Source organism: Clarias gariepinus, chromosome 28 (assembly GCF_024256425.1).
Source record: "Clarias gariepinus isolate MV-2021 ecotype Netherlands chromosome 28, CGAR_prim_01v2, whole genome shotgun sequence".
Taxonomy (NCBI): domain Eukaryota; kingdom Metazoa; phylum Chordata; class Actinopteri; order Siluriformes; family Clariidae; genus Clarias; species Clarias gariepinus.
In genome coordinates, this window is record NC_071127.1 from 14699118 (window position 1) to 14722445 (window position 23328).

The 23328-nt window shown below is 37.7% G+C and overlaps 1 protein-coding gene across 6 annotated transcripts in view; it reads left to right on the plus strand.

Annotated features, from left to right (window-relative positions):
• The window catches only part of ptprua (protein tyrosine phosphatase receptor type Ua), a 307016-nt gene extending 288064 nt beyond the window's left edge, over positions 1-18952 (plus strand). For all 6 annotated transcript variants that reach the window (XM_053489812.1, XM_053489814.1, XM_053489813.1 and 3 more), the window contains 7 exons: positions 142-277; positions 1718-1867; positions 7923-8237; positions 13601-13726; positions 15019-15176; positions 15981-16116; positions 17982-18952. In XM_053489812.1, the coding sequence (XP_053345787.1) occupies positions 142-277; positions 1718-1867; positions 7923-8237; positions 13601-13726; positions 15019-15176; positions 15981-16116; positions 17982-18044 (1084 nt within the window). In that variant the 3' untranslated portion in view covers positions 18045-18952. The remainder of the gene's footprint in view (positions 1-141; positions 278-1717; positions 1868-7922; positions 8238-13600; positions 13727-15018; positions 15177-15980; positions 16117-17981) is intronic.
• Positions 18953-23328: the final 4376 nt, after the last annotated feature.

A 23328-nucleotide genomic window follows, 5' to 3' on the forward strand; every position in this document is an offset into this window, starting at 1 on the left:
TTTATGTCCTAGTTATTTAACCTTATAGCATGCTTTTCATGCTAAAAAAGTCCCACTATTTATTGGAGGAATCTAAAGAACCCTGCTTATACCAATAGAAAATCATATTTAGCCCTTTGTGGTTTGTGTCTCCGTGTGTAGTATGGGTGCTGGGCGGACAGGCTGCTACATTGTCCTGGATGTGATGTTGGACATGGCAGAGTGTGAGGGAGTGGTAGACATCTACAACTGCGTCAAGACGCTCTGCTCGCGGCGCATCAACATGATTCAAACCGAGGTAAGGCAAACTCAAAAACTGTGCTGTGGGCTTGAATTAATGCAAATTTGTACGACATGTCAAACTAGCGAGAATAAAAAAAAGTTTTTGGCTTACTGCATACCTTTAGGAAAGTGAAATACAGAATACTCTGTACTTTATGGGCTGTAAAGAAATAATACAGTTTGGATACAGTATATTATTCGATTTTGCATTTAAAGTTTTAGCAAGTATAATAAATACTTTCCTGACTTAATACACAAGCAGTAACCATGTGAGTAAAGTGCATTTAAATAGCATTGCTATTATGTTTTGCAAACAAAGTAAATATTTTCTTTTGAACCCTTTAACGTTCACCTCAACCTTTTGGTGGATTAGATTTGAAGTCTCTATGTTATTGCCACTCAGTAAAGATATGCTATGCTAAAAAAGATATACAGTAGCGGGCTTAAATAGTGGGCTTTCGTTTAAATTATAGCATACCAGGAAAAATAAAGTGGGTTTAATGACCTAAAACAGTATGTCAAGTAAAGTAAGCATTTAGTGGCACTTTTTGTTGTTGCTGTTATTATTATTATTATTATTACTAAAAATATTATTATTATTAATATTATTATATTTGTTATTGTTATTATTAAACTACATTCATACTTTTACCATGAAGCAACATCTTAACCATTTGGTAGAGGCTTGTTTTGGGGGCTGTTAAAAATATCCAAAAGCAAAAAAATGATTGCTGTCTTTGTTGCTTAATGGAAATACAAACTCAAAGGGGAAAAAAACTTCTTTCATGGTGAGGCTGTTAAAGATAAAGAGTATAATCTGAATTAAATTTTACTATTTCATTATAAAAATTAGCTGAACAAAAAATAATGAGCAAGAACATAAGGTTTTATTTTATAGAGTACGTGTTAGAATTTCTGGTGAAATGCATGAACAAGATTATGCAGGAAGATAATATTTTCCGTAAAAAAAAAAAAAGAAAAAGAAAAAAAATGCTCACTTTTATTTGTTTTTGGCCCTAATGTGAAACTCACCATACAGTACAGTACAACCACTGAAATTCATTCTCACCAGTGTTGAGCATTCAAATAATAAAACTGGAGAACAAACGTTGTCTCAAGAGCAGAGCTATTATTGTGTTGTGTCTGCCTTATAATCTTCGAAAGAACTGGGACCATGGAGATCACTTTACTCAATGATTGATGTGCAGTATTTAAATGTCAGCGGCAGATTATTGTTTTCCGAGACCACCGTCCTGTTTGTGTTGATTTAGCCAACGGATAAAATTACACGTAAGGTGAAAATGACTATTTTTTACCAAACAAGATTTTAAACATGCTGATAGAAGTGTAAAAGAGTGTGTGTATGGACTGCTGTTCCATCTAGGGTCTATTCAGTCTCACCCTCACCAGTGTTCCTGAGACAGACCATGACACACTTTCGCTATTCTTTTCCTAGGAACAGTACGTGTTCATTCATGACGCCATCCTCGAAGCGTGCCTGTGTGGCGAGACAGCCATCCCAGTCAGCGAGTTTGCTCTCACGTACAAAGACATGCTGAGGGTTGACACACAGAGCAACACCTCCCAGCTCAGAGAAGAGTTCCAGGTGAGGATCTTTTCGTGATGTTGAGTGATGGCTGGCGTTGTGTCGTCAGCTAGAAGAAAAGAGAAAGCCTGTCAAACTTGTACGGCGCAGATAAACTTCACAGTAAAATATTTTTCTTTGTGTCTATTCATAAACTGATGTGTGTTTCGTGAGATGCCTGGAGCTCCGTCAAATCGTCATTGGAGTTTTAAAGGATAAATCTGACAGCAATTTATTTGTCTTTTATACCGCATCAAAAGTGAAAGACGTCAGGTTATTTTTTTCTGACATTTAAAGATCTTACTGCTTTTTATACTAAGTACTTGATCAACAAACAGTTGCAAAAGGGGACGTTCAAGCAACAGTGAATTTCACGAATGAATAAAAGCCAGATAGCTCAGACGTGTCACTCTGATTTGTATCAAATTTTTTAATGAATTAAATTTCGTTCCAAGTGTGTGCAACGCTTCAAATTCAATTGTGAAATAATAAAATAAATAAGCTGTTCTAAATTTTTTGGAAGCGTATCCAGTTTCAAATTAATTCCTTAAATTTATTTTAAAAACACAATATTGGTGCTGATTGTATTTTTTTAAGTCATACATATAATACAGAACATGTGTGTGCCAAAGAAACTACATCTGAAGTTTATGCAACATGGAAGTAACCAATCTCGCTTCCCTAAAAATGTCAAGTTGATAAGTTCAGCTGTTTTGGAGAGATGATTTTATATGTGCCCCGAAAAATGGCCATTTTCACCGTTATACCGTCTCGCTTCAAGCAATAATAAAATGTAAATGCAAATTAGTCATATTTTATTATGAGGATCAGTACTAAAATTGATGTAAGCTTTTAGAAGCATATGATCTGTAAAAATTGTTGCTTAAATAGTCTTTTGATAAGGCCTCAAATAACAAAAAGTCTGTAGTGTCCATTGAATTGATTGCAATATCTTAACAATTCAGCATTTTAGAATAATAGACTTTTTCAGGTTTTTGTCTTTTCATGTGAAATTTTAATTTCATCTGAATGACAATTGATATCATTGAAATATTTTAATTTTAAAAAGTTACAGACACTTTTTATATATATATATATATATATATATATATATATATATATATATATATATATATATATATATAATATTTTTAGGGAAAGAAGAAACTCCGAAATGGATGTGGTGGATGTAGCTCGTTAGAACGGAACTATTAAAACCGAGGAAATTGCTAATTTATATAATTCATAGGTCCATCTAATGATCTGTATTTACCTGTTATGGGCTGGTCACACTTATACACTAATGTATTCGTAGCTCAATATATTAAAATGAATGGTAGAATTCCTATGCGAGGTATAAAAGTGAAGTATTGAAGTAACATAATAAATAAGTAGCATAATGTAAAATATTAAAAAAAAGAGCTTAAAAAGAAAATAAAAAAATCATAATCAGAAATAGTTAAAAAAAATTAAAAATGATGCACACATGTGGATATAATGCTTATTTTTTAGGCTAAGCACTGAAGCTGTATATATATATATATATATATATATATATATATATATACGTACATAAAACTACATAATACACTACATATGGGTAATTCATCTTATCTGAAAAAATATAAATGCATATACATATTAACCAAAAACGAAGCGTGGATTGGGAGATAGGAAGCATTAAGTATTATGAAAAATTATGTTATGATCCTATCTGAAAATTCACTTTTTCACTTAAGTCAGAACACATTTGAGCACCAACAACATGTTTTGGCCGATTTTTTGGAACTCTTGTTTCGAGCATTATTGGCTGTATTTCTTAAAACTGGCATAAAAGTCTAGGGAATGAAACCCTGTAAACGGGTTTTTAAATACACAAATTCTACGCAATCGTCTGATTGTTACAGGCAGTAAAACTAGTTAATTAAGTTAGATTTACTTGGATTGAAAATTGATATAAAAAAGATTTTTTTAAATTAAATAAAGCATCTAAGACATTATTATTTTATACTTATTCATTTAAATAAGAAAAAACAAACATAATTCAACTAAACAAAGTTGCTTCATTGAAAGGTACAGTATAGTTCTGCAGGTGGTCTAAGCCTTGATATAAAGAACAAAATCTTTATGCCATGTTGAAATATTATGCAAATCTTTGCTGTAGCTTGTTACTGCTTAAATTTAGCTCAATATCTGTTTAACAAGGACAGTTCATTATATACAGTGTGGTGTACTATATATATCATTATATAGTATATTCTTGAGCTCCACTTATTTCTTCACATTGTGCATCCAAAGAGCCAGACTTTTCTTATATTTTTAACAAAGTCTTAAGACATAGTCTTCCAGGCTTCTTTAAGGACTTTTTTGACTCTCATTTTTGCCAAGTTTTTGTCTGTTATTTTCGGTCCAGTTTCTGCACCTGAGCAGTTACAGAGGAATGTTTTTTTAGGTAGTTAAGCCACACAGCATTCAAGCATATAAAAATCCAGCTTAAGGCATGAACCAGTAAAAAAAAAAAAAAACAGGTGCAGATGATGAGAGATGATCAGGCTGGTGATTAGTGTACTGCTGATGCTGAATATTCCAATGGGTGGTTGGAACAGTCGAGAGGGGAAATGAGGTTGCTGCTGAGGTTGTTACATAAATAACTAAATTTTTAATTGGTAACTTTAGACAATTTGTAGTTTGTCACGGTAAAACGTTTATTCCCATTTATTTAACTTAATCTACATTGATTTGTTTAATCAGAAATGGCTCAGGACTTTTGCACAATAATGCACATCTTTTTTGAATTTACTTTCCTGCAGTGTGTACAATTGGCTGAAACGGTGGTTGTTAAATGACATCTCAGAATGTAGTGTTTTGCATTTGTTTTTAAATTCACATTTACACTAGACATGAATTTAACTGGCTACATTAGTCTTACAGCTTCAGTGCCAAGCCTTAGAAATAAGCATTATATCCACAACAAACTTGATGGGTGAAGGTGGAGCTGTGTGCATCATTTTTTATTTTTTTTTAACTATTTCTGATTATGATTTTTAATTTTTTGTTTTAGCTCTTTTTTAATATTTTACATTATGCTACTTATTTATTATGTTACTTCAATACTTCACTTCCATACCTCGCATAGGAATTCTGCCATTCATTTCAATATATTGAGCTACGAATACATTAGTGTATAAGTGTGACCAGCCCATAACAGGTAAATACAGATCATTGGATGGACCTATGAATTATATAAATTAGCAATTTCCACGGTTTTAATAGTTCCGTTCCAACGAGCTACATCCACCACATCCATTTCCGAGTTTCTTCTTTCCCTAAAAATATTATCTACTTCATTTCTAGCTTATAGCTCATAATGTGTTCCAGGACTGCGCGGCGTACCGTTCCATCGCTACGTTGCTATACCTAGACGATCTTAATGCTGTGTATGCTCTTTTGGAATGCCCCATCAGCAAGCGATGGACATTAGCCATTACAGCTCCAGTAATCCACATTATTGTCATTCAAATTCCCTTGTTTGATGAACTCGTAATGTGCCGGTTCATTATAAACACCATTATAATCAGCCAAAGCACTTTCCCTGCAATCTAAATCATTACGTCTGAATATTAGGAAGTTTTTACTGTCCGCTTTCTCCGAGACGAGAGAAGTCCCCTGTCTGAGCGACTATCGGAGGCTTATTAGTGCTCATGCTCCTTCTAGTGAAAAATAATCCTCAGTGCACCAGCATGATCAGAGATCTACATGCTGAGAGCTTTTTCTGGCTCATCAAGCTGGTCTCAGACACAATTAATAGGGATTTTAATCAGGGAGAATTTTTGGGGGGTTTAAAAAAAGCAAAGCACACACATACTTGCAGTGGGAAACTGTTTGAGGTCATGAACCCAGAACCACGTCATCCATGATGATCATAAAAATGTCCTGTGCAGACTTGGGTTCCTGTCCAAGGTTCCGCCAGTTGTCCATTCGTTTGAGATGCTTTTCTGCTCAGCACGGTTGTAAAGAGTGGTCGCGGAGTTAGCTGTCAGCACAAACCATTCTGGTCTCGTTTACTCCGACCTCTCCCATCAACTAGGGGTCATCGTCCTGTAGAGACTGTTGTGTGTGGAAGTCTCTGGAGTCATTAACTTCAGGAGTCAGTGAAATGGCTTGACTTCATTCAGCATGTTGACCTTTTCCTTTTCAAACAGACAGCCGGGGAGGGAGTGTGTCATAGGTCTTGGCTGGCTCGAGATACACCACACACACCTGCCTTATCTAAAGACACCGAACAGCTTGGATAACACGTCCATGCGTCCGTAGAGAGACAGCAGGGACTGTTTAAGAATTCTTGTTGCATAGCAGATTTGTCCAGCCACCAGGTCAGGTGTTGGCTACCAGTATGCAGCAATGTGGCAGTCAAAGCATTCGATTTTCTTACCATAGAGAGAGATCCATGGGGAAAGAAATATAGCAGGAAAAAAAAGCTTGTACGAACATTACAAAGGCACAAAAATGCTAAACTACTTTGTACATTTACTTTAAATAGAGACAGACTTTCTTGTATTTTTAATTAAGTCATAAGAAATAGTTCTCTGAAGGACTTTTTTTTGCATCTCATTTTTGGCATGTGTTTGACTCTTATCAGTAGTTTCAGATGAATTTTATTTTAATTGTTAAGCACATTTTAGTAAAGACATAAACCAAGGAGAAAATAATGCGGATGATCTGGCCGGTGATTAGTATACTGGTGATGCTAAATGCTGAGTGGTTGGAACAGACGAGAGGGGAAAGGAGGTTGCTGCTGAGGTTCTTACATAAATAACCAATTTTTTAATCGTATCCTTATGCACTTTGCAGCCTGTTATAGTAAAACATTTGGTCCTATTTACAGTATAATCTAATCTACATTATATAATTTAATTGAATATGAAGAAATGAGGCATGGCTTAAGAGTTTCACATAGTACTGTACAACCATATTATAACATCCAGTGCTACCCGGTGTTATACGCTAAAATGCCCCACCCTGCCACGGATTGACCCCCATCCCCCCTCCCCCCTCCAACCCCCACCCCCACCCCACATAATCTGTATCAAACATTTTATTAGAAAATAAATTCATAGGTCTATGATTTACAAATTACACCAAACGAATTTGTTTATAAGAGAAGCAATATAACAATTTGCATTATGTATATAAAGAAAAAAATGTATAACATTTATATGTATACATATACAACGTATATTTTTATATTGCTTATTTTATGATAAAAATAGTTTTGTGTAATTTTGTTATTTTCCATCATAACCAATATTTACCAACATAAAACGCAATTTTTTACTATATGAGAATTTGTATTAATGGTTTCGACTGCTGTCAAGTGCGTAGGGTTTATGGTAGTTATATCATATTTGATAATAATAAACCTATAAATTTATGTTCCAATATAATATTTGATAGCGATGATGTAAGGGGGGCAATCCATGGCAGGGGGGCATTTTAGCACATAACACCGTTCTCTTCCACACCACTACTACACACCAATTTATCAACAGAAAAGCTAATGTCAATTCTGTTATAAAATATTTAGAAACCAATGTGTTTTTGTAGTATGTTTGATCGGAGATCCACAGATTTTAAAGCAGGAAATGAGCACAGAGGAAAGAAATAACCCCCCAAAATAACCAATAAAACTAAATAGGAATAACAGGTTAATATGATCCACAATGTTTCTAACTACTGTAGTTGACAGTGTTTAGAGATGTGAGGCATGTTTTTCAAAGAAATTTAATTAACAGTTACTTTTTTGACACTTCACTGACAACTAAATCTATTAATTATTGTCTTTTTTATCGTCTAGTATATTGCATAATTAGTAAGAAACATTGTTATTTTAAATAGGACCAAATAAAAGAAGAAGAAAAACCCTGTCACCAATTTTGACAGAAATTTATACTTTTTTTTTGTTTGTTTTTAACTGTTACAACTGTTACATCCTTTCCGTTTTCCCTCCCTGGCTTATTGTTGGCTTTTTCATTCCGGCCACACTTTGCTTACTTTGGCTTCTTTTTCCGTCTGTCAGACGCTGAACTCTGTGACGCCTCACTTAGACGTGGAGGAGTGCAGTGTGTCGCTGCTGCCCAGAAACCGCGAGAAGAACAGGAGCATGGATGTGCTGCCACCCGACCGAGCCCTGGCCTTCCTCGTCACCACAGAGGTGGACGGGAGCGACTACATCAACGCAGCGCTGATGGACAGTTTCCTTCGGCCGGCGGCTTTCGTAGTGACGCCTCACCCGCTGCCCATCACCACTGCGGACTTCTGGAGGCTGGTGTTCGATTACGGCTGCACCTCCATCGTCATGCTCAACCAGATCAACCAGTCCAACTCCGCCTGGGTGAGTTGTCGAAGTTTTAATTCTCGTTCGCTTTCCAGTTCAGAATTTTATTTAGAATCATTTTGTCATAAAATGTCTAGTTTTGCTTCAGCAGTTTTCAAACTTTCCAATAACAGTATTTTTATCCAAATAGGTTATGTAACCACAATAGAATAGAATAACCAGAATCGGGGGTACACCCTTGTTCTGCGGTTCCCTGGATAATATCGGACATTTTCTCAGGTTATAATCCTTCCGTCGTGCTGGATATCCACAGTGAACTACATCTATAATCCATGTCACATGAAATTAAAGACACTACCCTTTTAATGTGCTATAGCTTACCATTAAATAAAGATGTCACCCTTAATCCCTTAATCCATCGTTCCATCTCCTTAATCCTGCCGTACCCTCTGCCAATGCTGCTTAAATCTTAATTCCTGATTTCCATAACGATTCCAAATTGAACCCTTTTTTTGTTGGAATGCGCTTATTTTGTAGAAATCCTCCGTATTAAATGTTACAGTCGTACGTGAGCTTATAGGATACCGTATATGATTTGAATGGAAGGATGACTTTTTTAAATATATTTTTTTTAAAGTTTTTTTTTAGTGCCAGTTGTTGTTAGAGAGAACAGATGTTGGAGGTACTGTAGTGGAGGAATTACACATTCACGCTGAGGGGCAGGAAGATCTCGGCACAGCACCAGCATATCCCACTGGTTTGTTTTATATTGGTTTGTTGTTCAGGGTGGCACATGATAAACGATGCCAAATGTCACAAAATTTATCCTGTTATCAATGCTTTTCTTCACCGATCGACTACTAACAAGTTGTCAGGATATGGAAAATATCACGATAATTACAGTCATTTTCATCAGAAATTATCTTTCAGGGAACATTTCAAATCATGAAAATAAATTGTGCCATCATCAGTTCCTGATGAGTTCCTGAACTGTAATTCAGTGAGTAAGTGCTAATGGAAACACTTTTCCCATCATGATAATTTTTTTGACACAAGGTTTAGGGGTAATAGTGGCTCAAGCGCCATGTGAGCTTGTATAGTTGTCTAACAGGCTATATAGAAAGTGTTACCATATAAGGAGTCACGGAGTGCAGTGAGGGGGTGTTTTATGGGCGAAGTGGCACAGGGTAATCAGATCATGTTAAAAAAAAACAAAAAAAAAACGTATAGACTTTTATTTAAATTAACAAATCTAGTGGTGAAAGTCCTTCCTAGAAGCGTGAAGGTTATTTTAAACAAGGACTCTGGAATGGGGTGTTCAACAAGGACATATGGGTGTAATGATCGGGTGTCCACAAACCTTTGGCCATGTAGTATTATGTCTAGGTTTATACAGTATAAGGAATTTTTTTTTAGGGTCTGTGAAAAAGTTTCATAAAAAGATTCAGGCGTTGAATGTAAAATAATGTAAATGTGATCACCATAAAACCCGAATCTCCAGTTTTACACTATATAAGACATTCTAGACAACTTTGTAGCAACAGTTTGGGGTAAAGCCATGAAGGGCAGGTGTCCGTATACTTTTGGCTCACTTCCAGTCCTGATATAACGTTCTGTAATTAAATTCGTGCCGAAACGATCCCTCTTAAACTCTTAAACGAATTTTCCGGCTAAACTTTCGAAAAGTTCACGCTGGTTTTGATTAGCATTCAAACATTACAAGGTTGTCCGCTGGCACCGCTACAGTGACAGTGACAGCCACGGCATATGTTCACTGCGGATAATTTGACAGCTGCTATTTATACCGGTTACAATCTGAATCTATCTAGTTCTTTGTTCGGCGGAAATACCGTCGGAAAACATTAGGGCAGCGCGTACAGTAGTCCCGGTTTGACTCGAACGCAGGGTACATATACAAAGGGTCCCTTTTTTGAGCAGTAGCATCTTAAGTGTTGGCAAGGATTCAGATTTCAGATGCAGTGACATGTAATGGATTTTCTCAGACCAGCAGATATTTGCAACAAAATCTGTTTTTAGCATCATTTCTGTGTGTGCGCGTGTGTGTGTTTTTCTTGCCCTCTATTTAAGGGCATTTTTCTGTGTATGACTGTTTGGTAAACAGTTGTTAGCACCACTCAGACAATCACATTTTTCCTGATTGTAATGTAACTGATTGCTTCTCGCATTTCTTTTCCCACTGTAACCGTGTGTGTGTGTGTGTGTGTGTGTGTGTTTGTGCGTGCATGAATGTGTTGCTAAATATGTAAATATTCATTTTTTCCCCCTCCACCCGTTTAATACGTTCCCATCCCTGTGACAAGGCATTAACGTGCTTCTAGCACTCTTCCCTTGCCCCTGTCACTTCAACCTTGCTCCCCTCCCTCTATCTGTTTGTGAATTTCAGATGTTAAAAGCAGCCTGACATTGACTGTGTTGCTTTTGAAGCCGCAGCAGACTAGCTCCCCTCTCTTTCTCCAGGCTACAAATGAAAAATTGAGGAAATCGACTTGGCACAAATTAATTCTCTCTTCACCGATTAAACGTTTCTTTTTCTTTTTTTTTTGTCTCCCTTTCTCCCAATCAGTTATTCTTGTACAGTGTTCAGAGCCTCCTTTTCTCTCCTCTTGCAATAATCCATGTGCATGTTGTGTCCTTATCTTCGTCCCACTGTAACATGCAAATGTAGGTACAGAATCGCTTCGAAGCTTCCAATATTAGAATAAATTGCACAGCAGAAAGCAGTTTATTGTATGATGAAGGAACGTAACCACATACAGAATGAATGAATTACTCAGATAACAAAAATCAACAGATACAAATAGGGAGAGGAATGCAAACCAGAACAGTACACAAGCAAACCATTCATTTATTTGTCCTCAGTAATGGTGTAGTCGCGATCGGCATGGTGGAAATCTGGCTACTAGATAAGGAGTACATATTATACTCTTAACATTTATTATTATTTACTGCCTGGCAAGAAATTCGCCATTTCAGAAGGGTTGAATTATTGCGCTACGTCTTCCATCCATCTAGGAACCTTTGTAGTCCAACTAGGGACTGTATTTATTCCCATTTGTACGACCGTGGTAGGATATCTGGTCAACATTCATGAGCACACACACTACGGATAATTTGGAAAGCCTAATCTGCATGTTTTTGGACTGTGGGAGGAAACCCGAAGTTACTGCTGGAACCCAACTAGCAGGAGAACATGCAAACTCAATGCACGCAGGAACGATGCTGGAATCGAATCGACCGGAAGGCGACAGTGTTAACCACCAAGGTATCCCACATGGAAAAAACCTATATAAAACATATATGTTTTAATATAGGTTTGATATAGGTTTTTAATATATGTGACATATATAAAATTGGCCGTTTTCCTATATTATATGTACATATATGTGTACATATATACGTGCATATATGTACCTATGTGCATATATATGCACCTATATTTTTACCTAGATATTTTACGAATAGATGATATTCGTGAGCTTTGAATTGATAGATGTGCCTGTCTGCCCTCGGGTGGCTGCCGGCCACTTCTTCAATGTAGCATCTAGAAAAGACAAAAATAATAAGACAGTATAATAATAATAAATGATTATTTATTAAAACGTTTATAAACATCTGTAAACTCCATAAGGCATTAGCTTAGCCACCGGGAAATATCATGTTTGTGCTACATACAGAAAGGCAGCATGTTAGCATGATTTACCTAAACTATGTAAATGGCATTGAAAGCCAATGTGTCACACAAGCTGACAAGAACTAGCTGAAGTGAGGAAAATATTTACTAATATTAGTTTAATATTATCAGAATAAGAGTTATATAAGACTTAATAACTTACCCAGTGTGTCCTCCTGGATTCTCTCTTCAAAATGCTCCCGTTCGTCGTCAGGGCCACACAGTCTTCTTCTGAGGTAAATGTAAACTCCTCCCACTTTCCAGAACATTCTGAAAAGTTTCCTTGTCCGGGGGCGTGGCCTAGTATGTAAATTAGCCGGACTGATTTCCGTGTGATTGGCGTGTGGGCGTGTCCTGCCTCGGGTCATTAGCAGATAATGCGACAGAAATTCTAAAATGTGTTTTTTATTTAGTTAGTTCTTAGTTATTGCCTTGATAATAGAAAATATGAGCGCATCATGTATGACAGTTGCCAAAGTGAGATATGAGCTAAAATGACCAGATCCTGCCATGAGCTATATAGAAGACATATCTTGTATGTACATATAGGGCTTATATGTGGATATAAAGAAGCAATACAGGAGACCTATATGGCCTGTATATGCACATATATGCACCTCAATTTTGCCTATATGCAGCATATATATTATCATATATATGCATATATACTGCATATAGGCCTTCATATATGCGCATATATCATCATATAGGTCAGGATATATGTGCATATATACTGCATATAGGTGAAGATATATGCGCATATATCCTCATATAGGTGAGGATATATGCGCATATATACTGCATATAGGTTTCATATATGCGCATATATCCTCATATAGGTTCTTTCCATGTGGGATTGGGCTGCATAATGAAAGAAATTACAACTGAGGAGATTTACCACGGTCCTTCATGTGGGAATAAATACAGTTCCTAGAACTACAACTAGATTAGGAGCTCTTCAACACATTATCGAAACTCAACAATCAACAGTAAAAACCATAGCTGTGTGTTAATAAGGGGCGGCACGGTGGTGATGTGGTTAGCACTGTCGCCTCGCACCTCCAGGGTCCGGGTTTGATTCCCGGTCAGGCTCGATTCCCGGCTCTGTGTGCATGGAGTTTGCATGTTCTCCACCGTGCTTGGTGGGTTTCCTCTGGGTACTCCAGTTTTCTCCCACACAGTCCAAAGACATGTAGGTTAGGCTGATTGGTGTTGCCAATTTACCCGTAGTGTATGTGTATGTGTGTGTGCCCTGTGATGGATTGGCACCCTGTCCAGGGTGTACCCCGCCTTGTACCCTAAGCCTTGATGACCCCCGTGACCCTGAATACAGGATTAAGCGGTATAGATGAGTGAGTGAGTCAATAAGTGTGCTTAATAGGGAAAGTAAAGGCATTTATAAGAACATTTATTGTTTGTGCTCCCAAACAAATGTTGGCATTTTTTTTCTTCCTTTTAGTTTCACTAAGACTGGACCAATGGAAAAAGGTCATGTGGTATTCTAGTTAAGATTAACCCTATTGCAGAGCGATGGTTGTGCGATGGGTAAGAAGGGAATCACATGAAGCGATGCAAAATAAAAGTGAATTTTGCATGACACAATGTCCCCATAAATTTGTTAGAAGTATTGAATGCTGGTACGAACAAAAATATCACAACCACACACTGAATCTGCCCCAACATCACTCCTGAGATTCTTGCCTTATCCCTCTTTCTCTCCTTCTCTTAGCCTTGCCTGCAATACTGGCCCGAGACAGGCATGCAACAGTTTGGACCCATGACAGTGGAGTTGCTTAGCAGGTCCACGGATGATGATGTCATCACCCGGCTGTTTCGGGTCAATAACATCACACGGGTAAGTGTCCAGTAATGGTCAAGAACAGATTATGAAATGCTACGGAATATCATGTGTGCTCTATTAGCCAGACTATTATAGCTGGTGTCAGTGAGGGGGGTTAACGCTGGCTCCACTCGTTTATAATGCCGTGTGAAATGTTGACCTCATTAAAATGCCAGACTGACGTCTAACTACTTCTGACTTCTTCCGAGTCCACAGCCAATGTTTCACGGCTAATGGACTGAGAGGCTAATTGCTTAATTCGTCTTTTTAGAGAAGAAGTGTAAATGAATTCTGTGCAGGTATATCTGCAGCAGCATCTTAAATCTGTGCTTAATCATGCAGACAGAGTTTAAAAGATCAGCCACGATGTGTTCGGCATTTATTTAATCTCGGAATGGTGCTATGCAGCTAACGTAACTAACAAGTAAGGAAAGCAGACTTATTTTGCATGAGAAATCATTTTCACCCTGCTGCTTCGGAGGACCTGCGAGAGAACCTTAGGTTAAGGCGTTACTCTTCTCTTGATGCTGTGGTTATCTTTGGATGTCAAGGCAGCTTCTGAGCAAATTTAAGGATGGGGTCAATATGTTAATGTTGAATAAGATGAAGGTGTTCATATACAGGGATAGACAAGCCAAATGGTTATCACTGCGGCCTTAAGGCCTTGGGGTTTCCTCCAGGTCCTCTGGTTTTCTCCTACAGTCCAACAACCTGCAGGTAAATTACAGTAGAATGCCCACATCCTGTGATATATGATTGGGTGTAAGTCCTTGTGCTTGGATGTGCATTGGGTGGTACCCCATCATGTGCCCTGAAATATTTCAGTGCAAGCATACATAGGATAAGACTTATACTCTAGTTAACAAATGGATAGTAACCAAATTAATGGCTTAGTGGTTGTACCGTCAGCGTTTGGGGTTCGAATCTCATTTCTGGTTTGTGTAGGTGAAGTTTTCCTCATGTGTGGTGGGTTTTCTCTAGCTACCTTGGTTTTGCATGACAGTCCAAAGACATACAGTGTACGATAGCTGGTGTTGCCAATAGGCTGTGTGGTGGGTCTAGTTCAATTGGTGTTTCCCATAGTGGGCGAGTGTGTGCTTGTGCCTGTACGTTTAAGCTCACCAGGAACGTAGTGTCCCCATACAGCAATGGATGATGGGTGTAAATGTCAGAAGCCAACCATCATTCTCAATGAAAGGAAAAATGAATGAGCCATGCTTACTGGCATGGTGAAGAATCTGAATAGTGTTTACATAGACTTTATGTTGTACATACTGTATATAATGTCTTTTTCTTTTACTTTAAAGCTGCAGGAGGGTCACCTGGTGGTGCGTCACTTTCAGTTCCTGCGCTGGTCAGCCTACCGTGATATTCCAGACTCCAAAAAGGCCTTCCTCACTCTACTAGCCCAAGTGCACAAGTGGCAGCGGGAGTGCGGTGACGGTCGCATCGTAGTTCACTGCCTGTGAGTCTTAAAAGATAAATCATGCTGATTTTTTATTGTTATTTTTTTTTATTCTCCCCTTGCCCGCTCCTATTCATCTCTCATCAGCTGCACCCATAAAGATGGAGATGCTTAAGGGACTTAATCCATTCCTCCCCTTTTAGTGCATCATTTTTTATAGCCTGTGGCTCTTCTGTTCTCTTGCCTGAGGACATAACTCCTCTGTCTGTATCTGTTGGTCAGTTTCTCTTGGTTTGTACGTTAATGAGTCTTACACATTGCTGTTTAAAAAAAAAAAAAAAAAAAACTCTACTAACGAGCCCTTTACCTATCAACATCACCAGGCACTAATCTTAATTTATAGAAGGCTGTCTCTTCCATCATTTCTCTGTGTGCCATTCTCTTGCACATAGAGTTGATTCTGCAGTCACACTAAGAGGAGAATGTGAAATACAATATAAATTTCACATTTCATTTGTGACGTGAGACAAACATACGACATGATGCATTAGAAATGAAAAGCAATGTAGCGATAAAGGGCAGCTTTGCATTTTAATGTGGCCTGATTGCAACATACTGATGAAAGTGAATGGCAATGCAACAGGGAATTACATTTACTTTAACGTTAAATTCTTCAGCAATCAATACGTGCAGATTGTTTTTCACCAAAGAGATACCGTGACGAATGAGTGAAGGCTTCGCTTCACTTTGTGCTCTTTGTGTTCTCCCCCTTGTGTGCTTGCTTTTACTTGTACTGGTCTAAATCCCATGCCAAAACACATGCGGTTCCCTAATAAAGGAAATGCGTGACTGTGTGTCTTTTAGGAACGGAGGTGGTCGCAGTGGTACCTTCTGTGCTTGCACCATGATAATGGAAATGATTGGGCACCACAGCATGGTGGATGTCTTCTACGCCGTCAAGACTCTCCGTAACTCCAAGACTAACATGGTGGAGACCTTGGTAAATTGAAGCATGTGGTTTGCATGGTTGTATAGTTCTGAAAATCAGTGCTAACTCGATAATTGTACTCTATTGAATTAAATCACAACAGAGTTGGGGAAAAAAGTAATTGCACCTCTAACAGGCTTTATAGCTCATGTAAGGGGAGGAAAATTACCATCCACTTTTACAGTCCTCTATGTACTGTATGTGATGCTTTCAAGGATTTTCCAAATCTCATTATGATCACATGACTGTCCTTGATGGCCAAAAGGTAAGAATATATGAAAAAAAATAATAAAGGTCGATCTTGTGATGGAATTCCTCATGAATCAAGGCATAAAACCAATTGACATTTACGGAAGATTTCAAGCACAGTATGGTGATAAGACACTTCAAACATTTGAACGGTGTAAATGTTTTTAAAAAGGCTGTAATGATCATGTGAATGACAACCCCAGTCGTGGTGGCTCGGAGAACACTGCAGTCATTCCTGTAAACATTCAGCAAGTGAAACGCCTGATCCTTCAGACACCTCGCCAATTGTGGAAAAGATGCATCGGTCTGTGGGAGCTGTACACGCAATCATTTAGGACTTAAGAACTCAGCTGGAGTTATTTCCAAATCCCTGTACAGTCCTGACCTCACTTTAAGCCATTTCCACATGTTTGGGTCATTAAGGGCCCAAGGACTTGGCCCAAGGGGGCCAGGGGTAGCTCAGTGGTTAAGGCATTGGACTACGGTTCGGAAGATCCCAGGTTCAAACCCCACAACCACCAAGTTGCCACTGTTGGGCCCTTGAGCAAGGCCCTTAACCCTCAACTGCTCAGATGTATAATGAGATAAAATTGTAAGTCGCTCTGGATATGTAAATGTAAGGATACATAAGGAGTTCCTGGGAGGCCAGCATTTTAGACCTTAAGCAGGCAATACTGAGAGAACATTCTACCTTAATGGTATCTGAGCACTAGGGAACTGCTGGTACGAGTGCAGAATGTAGTTCTTGTTTTCATACTGTAAATGTACCAGCACAGTGAAACTTTTTTTTTTAGTTTGAAAGCTGGGGTCAGAGCACAGGGTCAGCCAGGATACAGCACCCCTGGAGCAGATAGACTTAAGGGCCTTGCTCAAGGGCTCAACAATGGTAACTTAGTGGAGCTGGGGCTCGAACCCCCAACCTTCCGATCAGTAATCCAGAGCCTTAGCCGTTCGAGCCACTACAGCCGTGGTCTATTGTTCTGCATAATCAAAAGCCCCCTATGAAAAATTTTCTTTGTACTCGTGTATATGTCGATTTTCAAGAATTGACATTAAGTCATATCTGTAAACTCCTTACAAGGCAAAATGCAGAGTAAATATTAAAAGACAAGGAATCTCTCACAGGCAGAAGTGGAAGTTCATTTGAATCACATCCAGGCCAATAAAAAATAATTAAAAGAGTGATGAGTCTCTAGCAGCGTTGCACTGAATTAAAAAAGAAGGTACATAAAACCCCAACCAGGTCTTAAATATCCGATCCAATTTGTGCAGTGTAGTGTGTACTAAATCTTTTAAGGCCGGCGCTCAACCCTGGCACAGTGTAGTCGAGCACTGGCACTGATTTTAGGAATATAATTGAATAGCTTTTTATCTAAATTGAATGTCTTGTAGCTTTTACGTTAAAATGGAGCGACTAACATACAACATAATCCATAGCTGTTTCAACAACATAATCCATACAGACAATATTTAGCATTACATTAGGGAGTCCCTGAAGACATACAGTGAATATGGACTGGACTTTTATGACTAACACCTATTTAAAAATGTATTCCAAAGGTATTTTTAAAAAACTCAGATCAAGCCAGATCTGATTGATGCTGACGGATGTATATTTTCCCTTTCAGGAGCAGTATCGGTTCTGTTATGACCTGGCTTTGGAGTACCTGGACTGCCTGGAGGTCAGATAACACCTGAACTAGTGACCAGAGAACAGACGAAAGAGCAACCGAGCCTTTCCGACGCCTTCGATGGCTTTTTTTTTTTTTTACCTTTTCTTTTCTTCTCTTTACCGGTCTCTCTCAGGCCTGGAAGAATTGAAGAGTTTTTCAAAAAAAAATTTTCTTCCTCGTGGTAAAACCCAAGCAGAGATACAGGCATGGGAGTTATGGTTCTTTTACCTTTGTATTATACCTGTTTTTTGTTTAAATCAGGCAAAAAAAAAAAAAATTGATATCTTAACAGACTCTTCTAGGAAAATGGCATTACACCAAGACCCTATGAGGCAACTGTCAAGTTCCTGGTTACAGTTTTTTCCAGTCCGTTTTGATTTCCATTCCTAAAGCTCAGCCAATCTCTGCCTTATTCTCTGAGCAAGACGAAGACATTATATTCAAACCAAGCCTATAAACGGCAAGACTGCACCAACAACGACAGAAAAAAAAAAACATAAATGTAGAAGGTGTGCCCGTGTGTGTGTATTCTTTGCACATGGTGGATAAAGCGAGTTCATAAAGGGGACTATCAGTACGTAATGTGCTAAGAAAACGTGATATACACCGGATTTCTTTTTTTTTTTTTTTTTTAAAGGTGAATTTTCCGAGCGGTCAGTTTGTCAGTATATCAGCCAGCAGTCCGGAAGCGATGCAAAGGTGGTCTTGAGTTAATTTATTGATTTGTGTATATATATAACAAATGTATTTTGCAAATCTGTTTCTAAATGTTGTCTCGGACATGCCAATACATTCGTTTTCCCGTGTGCCTGTGTATTACAAAGAGGACCACTCACGCATCAGCATGCCTGTTGTACTGTCCGTGTCCCATCGCGATCTCAGATCTGGGCTGTATTGGCCATCTTGTGCAGTATCTTTGATTTCATCGAGACCAATGTAAAAGTCTTGGGTGGGGTGGGGTGGGGTGTAGGGGTGGGAGGAGTTTAGATTTGCTGTAATAGGAAGAAGGTGAGGCGAATGTCAGAAGAAATGCTTTTTAAATTTCTATTTATTCGTTGTGTTTTCTTTCCTGAAAAAGGCACATTATAAAGAAATAAAATATTACAATGTTGCTTTTTTCCCCTTGCAGTTGTTCTTTTATCATCATTTTTCTCCATGACAGTTATGACCTAATAGAAAAATGACACAGAACCAAATATCAGTGTGTATACTGTATAGGTGTGTGTGCTTATGTGTGTCGAAAATGATCGGAATAGCTGACCGATCTCTCCAACAGATAGGAACAAGTGCGTGAGAGTGTGTGTACGTATATCTATAGGATGTGTGTGTGAGACTCCTTGTGCATTAAGCCAACCAAATGAGCCTTATCATCGCTTCAGTACGTATAGGAAATCTCTTAATTCATTTGTTCTTATCATTTAATTAGATGAACCTTAATCAGTTCTTTATCTACAGAAAGATGGACCAATGGATTTCTCCGATTTAAGCGAATCTTTTATTGACTCTCGTGCCGTACTTCTGTTGGAAGTGCTTACAAACAATGCCCGAGCAGGGTTACTGTGGTACAGTTGGCTAATGGAAGCTTTTATATCAGACCAGTGTCACACGTTCCCTTTCAGTGTGTGATAAAAGTGTATGAGAGCAGTAATGGCAGGTCATGATATTAAATGGGATGGCGAAAATTTTATGCCCATCACCAGCGGAACTATTAGAGAGCAATTATAAAGATAAGAAAAATGTCTTATCTATGGCATAATAAGAATAATGTGGGGCAAAATAATTACACACTTATAGACTGATAGGCAGCTGCACTTAAGTCTGTATTGCATTACTAGTTCCATGGTGTGTTTCTCTAAAATAAAGAAAAACATGGGGGAAAAAAACGATATTTAATAGGAATAAAAATACAAAAAGAAATGATCTTGTCTATCTACTAAGTAAGTTACTGCTGTGCAGGTGTGAACGAGTTACATCATTTCGCCTGACAGCGTGCAGTGATTCTGAGGGTGTACAGTACAGTACAGTACGTGGTGCCGAAACAACTCACGGAAGAGCATAAACAGAAAATGATATCTGCAAGCAAAATTTGAATCGATACTCTAAAGAAGGTGAAAGTTTCTTAAAGGGAGTCATAACTGGTGACGAGACATGGATTCATCACTACGGGCCTGCGAGTAAACGGCAGCGTATGAAACGGAAACATCCTCAACAACCGACTGCGAATAAGTTCAAAAGTCAACCATCAGCTGGAAAAATCATCAGATTGGAACACTATTAGGAAAAAAGGTTCAACAATCAACAGTGCTCGTTACAGTGAGACGCTTATTGAAGAGCTGAAGCCCAAACTTTAGATTAAAAGCAGAAAACTGCTATCCGAGGGCATCGTGATCTCGCATGACGATGCCCGTCCGCAAATTTCTATCCTCACTCTGCAAAAACTTCATTTTAAGGTCTTACAGTGGTCCTGATCACACTGGACCATAATATTTTTAAGAAGAGTTTCACGCAGTTCAGTTAACACAGTGTATTAATACACTTAAATCTTAACCACATTAGATTGGACGTACCCGGTGCACTTGGATCAGATCCTGATGGAGGGTGGTAAGGATCACGTTAAAGATATTTAACTATTTTAAAGTATAATTGACAGTTAATTCGCTGGTGTCACAGTCACTGATGCAGTAAGATATAAGTATGGTGATATTAACCTGACGAATCTTACCCTTTGCTTTAGGAGCAGTTACAAGCATTCTGCGATTGGTTAGATCCTTACAAGCGGACCAATCTTAGAGCATGATGGCAGGATTTAAACGCAGCATGTGTTTAGTGCAGTTAAGCACCATATCATACCACTTCCCATCAAGTAATGGTGTAGTTGCACTTTCAGCTGCTCTTTTATTGGTTTCATTATAATTATGGTTGTTCTGGACCGAACATCTTTAGGCTACAAATAATATCACACTGAGACAGAGTAACAAAGGTAATTATTTAAAGAGGATATTTAAAGAGGATCAGAGAGAGGAACATCCTGGAGTAAAAAAAAAAAAAGCAAAAGTCTTTATACCCCTTATTATGGTCATGTTATAACCATAAACGTAGATGTATTTTATTTTATTTTTTTATGTGATAGACCAACACAAAGTTGCACATAATTGAAAAAAAAAAAAATTACAAATCAAAATCTGAAAAGTCTGGCACGCATTTATATTCAGCCCCCTTTACTCTGAACCAACTGCCTTCAGAAGTCACCTAATGAGTAAACAGAGTGTGTAATTTAATCTCAGTATAAACACAGCTGTTCTGTGAAGCCCTCAGGGGTTTGTTGGAGAACATTAGTGAACAAACAGCATCATGAAGCCCAATGAGTTAAAGCAGAGTTATGTTATAAAATAATATCCCTAGCTTTAAGCATCTCATGGAGCACTTACTGTATGACTTACTGTACAGTTCAAGGGGTATAAATACTTTTGCGATGGTTCTGTAAAGGTTGGCATACCTAAGCATCTTGTTGCATTTTCTCAAAACAATCTGAAGAATAAAAAAAAATGTGTAGGTCAAATTTACTCATGACAACAGGCTTTTTATACTGACTTTGTATATCTGTCTACATTAAGCTGGATATAAAGGATATATAGGTATAGAATTAATAAATTATCCCTGGTTGTGTTCATGTTGCATTATAATTAATCACCGTCAATTACAATCATGTGCTGTTACAGATGTGTTAGTGAATCTACTTCCTGTCATGTCAGTGCCATTGGAAGACACACTTCTGCTAATAAGCATCTTAACCATGCTGCAACTGTAAATCCTGCCCGAGATGAGATCTTTGCATCTTGCAAACAGACATGTTAATCTTATACAGTGTTATATTATTAGATTATAGGATTATTTATGATTTTAACTATATAGATTTTAGTATTCATCTCACTCAGGAAAACTTGCTTATTTTTAATGAACTCCAGTAAGTTTCAAATTTTTCACGTTTGACAATTGTTATTAAAGAAATAGCATACCATAATGATCTTAAATTTGTTTTTATAACACAATAATATCATAATACTGTAAAAAAAAAAGAGAACTTTTTCTTTAATCTTGATTACTTGATAAGATAATAAAGGGTTAAGGATCAAAAAGACAGACACAGAATTTATTATGCTTTAATAATTCTTTATTAAGCCATAAGCTTACTATGAATACTGTTTATACTATATATCATTATTCATGTAAGCACACTCCACACCAGATAATTAATATCAATAGGAATATGGAAATAAACCACTTAGTTACACTTTACAGTATGGCCAAATTTTACGGATCTCTCAAACAGTATAGAAAGAAAGAAATGGACTCTAAGCTTTGATTAACATACACAATATGGTGGTCAGTTTATGTGTAAAAATGATTCCTCATGCTCCCAGAACCACTTTTTCACAACTTGTGTCCTGAATATATATATATATAGACCTGAGAAACTGAAGCATCCCCAGATCACAGTGGGCACTATGGTTGCATCCCCTTATGCGCTTCCCTTCTTACCCTGACCCATCCATTTCTCTGAAATAGGGTTCATCTAACCTAGATTCAGATCCAATGGCCTACCCCCATTTCTCCAAAGTCCAATTTTTATGCTCTGTAGCAACCTGAAGCCGATTTTTCTGATGAGTTTCAAGTGATTTTTTTTCTGTTTAGTCCTCACCACATTGTGTGCAGATGGACATATAAGTTTTTTATAATGCACCTTCACCATGCTTCGAAGTAATCTCTAATGTTTTTATTTTTATTTTTTTTTATTGTTTTTATTACAATACTTTTGTGAAGTTGCCAGGTCAGCACAATCCATTCTGTTTAAAAAAAAAAACAATAAATAATTGGCTGTTCCTAACCCAAATCCAATTATTTCATCAGTCTCCATAGTTGATTTCTTTTCTTGATTCAGCCCAATAATTCGACCCTTCTAAAACAACTTCTCTTAGCCAAGCAGAATAATAACTGGAAGCCTTTCCACTAGATTTGGAAGCGAGCGATGGGGTATTGTGCCCATTCAGTCAGCCAGTGTGACATTTTTGTGGAAGTTGCTAGCAGAATGTGGCTGTCCATCAGTTTAAAGTAATGACAAAAATAAAAAATAGGTTTTAACCACAGGAAAGGAAAAGAGCAATCAAGGAAAAATGTGCTTTGTCGGTTTAAATTCAATCAGTCCCTTATACTAATTACTGGGAACAGGCTGCTCTGACAGAGTGTGGAGGCTGAAAAATTGTTGCCTGCAAAGCTCTGTACAAAAAACTTCATCACAGCATAC